The 5,000-nt window shown below is 47.1% G+C and overlaps 1 protein-coding gene across 1 annotated transcript in view; it reads right to left on the bottom strand.

Annotated features, from left to right (window-relative positions):
- The window catches only part of LOC310809905 (protein kinase C alpha type-like), a gene marked incomplete at both ends in the record, with an annotated part of 125,921 nt that overhangs the window by 14,614 nt on the left and 106,307 nt on the right, over positions 1-5,000 (bottom strand). The window contains 2 exons of the mRNA XM_083677425.1: positions 2,275-2,337; positions 3,383-3,474. Of these exons, the coding sequence (XP_083533551.1) occupies positions 2,275-2,337; positions 3,383-3,474 (155 nt within the window). The remainder of the gene's footprint in view (positions 1-2,274; positions 2,338-3,382; positions 3,475-5,000) is intronic.

Genomic DNA, 5,000 nt, shown 5'->3' on the forward strand with positions numbered 1-5,000 from the left:
CTCTCTTTCTCTCCCTCTCTCTCTCTTTCTCTCTCTCTTTCTTTCTTCTTTATTGAGTGTTTCGAGCAGCATGATTAATGTGAGATGAATGTCTGCTGCCTGAGGGGCGTCCAGATGCTCAGGCAGCAGACTGAACACAGACAGCCCTGCAGTGACGAGAGAAAATATATTACATGTTGCTGTCTCTTGCTTCTTCAACATACACTCACCGAGCACTTTATTGGAACACTATACTAATACTGGGTAATACTCCCTTTATTACACCTTTATTACAACACTATACTAATACTGGGTAGGGCCTCCCTTCCAGGTGCACTTTCAAGCTGTGAATCTCCCGTTCCACCACATCCCAAAGGTGCTCTATTGGATTCAGATCTGGTGACTGGGAAGGCCACTGAAGAACACTGAACTCATTGTCATGTTCATGAAACCAGTTTGAGACGACTTTTGCTTTGTGACATGGTGCATTATCATGCTGAAAGTAACCATTAGAAGATGGGTAAATTGTGGCCATGAAGGGATGCACGTGGTCAGCAACAATACTCAAATAGGCTGTGGCATTCAAGTGATGGCTCAAAGTGTGCCAAGAAAACATTCCCCACACCATTACACCACCTCCACCATGAGAAGGTGTACAGGTGTTCCTCCACCTCCACCATGAGAAGGTGTACAGGTGTTCCTCCACCTCCACCATGAGAAGGAGTACAGGTGTTCCTCCACCATGAGAAGGTGTACAGGTGTTCCTCCACCTCCACCATGAGAAGGAGTACAGGTGTTCCTCCACCATGAGAAGGAGTACAGGTGATCCTCCACCATGAGAAGGTGTACAGGTGTTCCTCCACCTCCACCATGAGAAGGTGTACAGGTGTTCCTCCACCTCCACCATGAGAAGGTGTACAGGTGTTCCTCCACCTCCACCATGAGAAGGAGTACAGGTGTTCCTAATAAAGTGTTCGGTGAGTGTATCTCTCTCCCTCTCTCTCATTCTTTGTCATTCTCTCTCTTGCTCTCTCTACCACTCTATCACTGCTTCTATCCCCCTTTCTTCTTTCCTTCCTCTGCACTCCTCCTTTCCCTTTCTTGAGAACATATTCTCTCCTTTACTTCATTCTCTCTCCCCCCTCTCTTCATCGCTCTCCACCTCCCTCAACCTCTCCACCTCCCTCAACCTCTCCACCTCCCTCAACCTCTCCACCTCGCTCAACCTCTCCACCTCACTCAACCTCTCCACCTCCCTCAACCTTTCTACCTCCCTCAACCTCTCCACCTCCCTCAACCTCTCCACCTCCCTCAACCTCTCCACCTCTCTCAACCTCTCCACCTCCCTCAACCTCTCCACCTCCCTCAACCTCTCCACCTCCCTCAACCTCTCCACCTCCCTCAACCTCTCCACCTCCCTCAACCTTTCTACCTCCCTCAACCTCTCCACCTCCCTCAACCTTTCTACCTCCCTCAACCTCTCCACCTCCCTCAACCTCTCCACCTCCCTCATCCTCTCTTTCATCCTCCCAGTTCCGCCACTCACTCTGTCAACAGTGAGTCACACCCCTCTTTTCAGAAGAAAACTAAATATTTATACAACACTTACAGCGAAAACTTTTCAACACGCAGACAGGATTTATATATAAGGAAAACAAACCTTGAAAGGTGTTTGCTACTTTCTCTATCTCTCCATCTCACTCTATACTGCTTTCACAAACAGCAATTACTCCCCCGGCGCCACCAACACGACCCTCAAGGTTGCTTCAGTTTGTGTCTGAATTCAATGTAACTCCTGACAATAACATTGACTACAGCGTGGTGTTACGTTGAATATGGTCCCCTAATGTAACTCCTGACAATAACATTGACTACAGCGTGGTGTTACGTTGAATATGGTCCCCTAATGTAACTCCTGACAATAACATTGACTACAGCGTGGTGTTACGTTTAATATGGTCCCCTAATGTAACTCCTGACAATAACATTGACTACAGCGTGGTGTTTCGTTTAATATGGTCCCCTAATGTAACTCCTGACAATAACATTGACTACAGCATGGTGTTTCGTTTAATATGGTCCCCTAATGTAACTCCTGACAATAACATTGACTACAGCGTGGTGTTACGTTTAATATGGTCCCCTAATGTAACTCCTGACAATAACATTGACTACAGCATGGTGTTTCGTTTAATATGGTCCCCTAATGTAACTCCTGACAATAACATTGACTACAGCGTGGTGTTACGTTTAATATGGTCCCCTAATGGAGATTGGTGATTGGCTCCCACCCACCTGTAGATGACGCCCTTCCTGTGCAGGAAGAACAGGCCCACGGCGATCTCTGCTGCGTAGAACCTGCAACGGCAACCAGAGATAGTCACCATGGGAACCAAGGACGGTACAGGTGAACAGGCAGTCAATAGGTGATGTTGTTATAAGCGTTGTAAGCCTCGGATATGTGTTGGGTGTAAAACGTTGGCACAAAGGTTTGTGGTTGCTGGTTACCACGGAGACTTGACTGAGTGAGAGTTCAATGTCAAGGACTCTTGATGTCGATCCTGTAACTGTTTTCTACTGAGAGAACATATTCAGCTAGTTCCTGAATACAGTACAACGCAACGCAACGCAACGCAACGCAACGCAACGCAACGCAACGCAAGACAACACAACACAACACAACACAACACAACACAACACAGTACAGTACAATGCACTGCAATGCAATTAAATGCAATACAATACAATACAATACAATACAATACAATACAATACAATACAATACAATACAATTCAATTTCTCTCTCTTTCTCCTTCCCTCCCTCTCTCTCCCCCTCTCTATCTCTTTCTCCTTCCCTCCCTCTCTCTCCCCCTCTCTATCTCTTTCTCCTTCCCTCCCTCTCTCTCCCTCTCTCTCTCTCTCTCTTTCTCCTTCCTTCCCTCCCTCTCTCTCCCTCTCTCTCTCTCTCTCCCTCCCTCCCTCCCTTACCCCCTCCCTCCCTCCCTCCCTCCCTCTGAGAGGTATCTGTGGAGTAGTACTGTATCAATCCACCCCCGCAATGCACGCCACACTCTATCTGAATCCCGATCTGCTGTTTGGGTGTGAGAGAGAGATAATGGATTCCTGTGTCCATTCCTTTGGAAGTGTTCACCAAGTCAATTTCCTGTATGTGCAAATATCCTTGGCCAAATAAAATAATTCTGATTCTGATTCTGGTGTGTCTGTATTGGTCTGTCTGTGCATCTGTGTGCGTGCTTGTGTGTGTGTGTGTGTGTGTGTGTGTGTGTGTGTGTGTGTGTGTGTGTGTGTATGTGTGTGTCTGTTTCCATTTCAGGGAAAAGGGATGGAGAATATGGGTGAAGCTGGGTGTGTAGCCAGTGAATACAGTAGTAAAGTTCTTACACTGCCTGTGGCTCCTTGAACTTGCCCACACGCTGGATGTGGTACATGAGGTCTCCCCCGTTGATGTACTCCATGACAAAGTACAGCCGGTCCTACCAGAGAGAGAGAAAAGAGGGAGGGAGGGAGAGAGAGGGAGGGAGAGAGAAAATAGAGAGAGAGAGAGAGAGGGAGAGAGAGAGAGAGAGAGAGGGAAAGTAACAGAGGAGGAAAGAGGAGTAGGCACAAGGAGGATGGAGAAGGGGAAAACACAACACACAACACAATTGAGTCATTGTTACACACACACACACGCACACGTACACACACACACACACACACACACACACACACACACACACACACACACACACACACACACACTTCAAATAACTCCTGAAAAACACACACATCACCTTCTAAGACTCATATCGCAGTAATAAAACATACACTTCTTATTTCTATGCTGCTTTTCGTCAGAAACATCAGAATGTAGCTTTATAAACTATTCCACAGCGGACTTCTCTGTACTCCACAGGTTATGTGTGTGTGTGTGTGTGTGAAATTATTCTCCCAAGTCCCTAACAACCCCACCATGAGTCAGGTATGCCTTTCAAGTGTTGTATTATTAAAGGTTTGCTGAGTCATCAGTCTCTCCTTGGGCCTCCTCTCTCTCTGCTTTTCTCTCTGCTCTGAGAGATGTTACCACACACACACACACACACATATATATACACACACATATACACATGCACGCATGCACAAACACATGTGTGTGTGCGTGCGTGTGTATATATATGTTTGTGTGTGTGTGTGTGTGTGTGTGTGTGTGTGTGTGTGTGTGTGCATAAATGCCAGGGTGGATGGGATAGAAATGTGAAAAACTGTGCAGGTTCGAGGATTTATTAGTGACTGATCACATACTTGTACCAGCACACACGTCTCAAATGTGAAATAAAACAATTTTATCATGCTCAAAAAAACATAAGCTAAAATAGCTTTATTTACTAGTCTACTATGGAGCTTCCAATACAAACTTGCTATGTTTGTCCCCAGACAGCTACGTTGTCATGGTATCCTTTAATTGTGATGCATTCACTCTACCAGCATGTTGACTGCTGAGTTGGTTATCCAGACTAGTGCCCATTATGACATCACCTCTGGAATTCTGTTCCTCTGTGACACCTCTAGACTCGATGATGTCACAACACGCTGACAACATGCTAACACTTTAATCTGTCTCTTCATGTCCTCAGTGACGACCTGACCTTCGAGGAGCAAACATGGGATGCTGTGGCTTCTGCTTCTGCCACAGGGCCAAGGGCAAACACAAAGTGAAGAAGGGCCCAGTCCAAGACAAAGGTGGAGGGGTAAAAAAAGAGGTTGCAAGGACAAGAGCGATTAAGGAGACAGAGGAGCAGGTGAGGCTCCAGAGGCTGAGAGACCTGCTGCGTTCAGAGGTGGCGAGGGGCAGCTTTAGTGGACCAGGCTGCTGGGGAGACTCCCAGACCTCCACCTCTGGGGACCTCCAGGACCTCAAACTAAAAGGGGAGCCAGCTCTCTGGCTCAGAAACCCTCCTGGCTTGTCCTGGGCTGGTGATGAGGTCTTCCACCCCCGGGGCTACCAGCCTAGCTATCCGCC

The sequence above is a fragment of the Argentina silus genome, assembly GCF_951799395.1.
Source record: "Argentina silus genome assembly, chromosome: 9".
Lineage (NCBI taxonomy): Eukaryota > Metazoa > Chordata > Actinopteri > Argentiniformes > Argentinidae > Argentina > Argentina silus.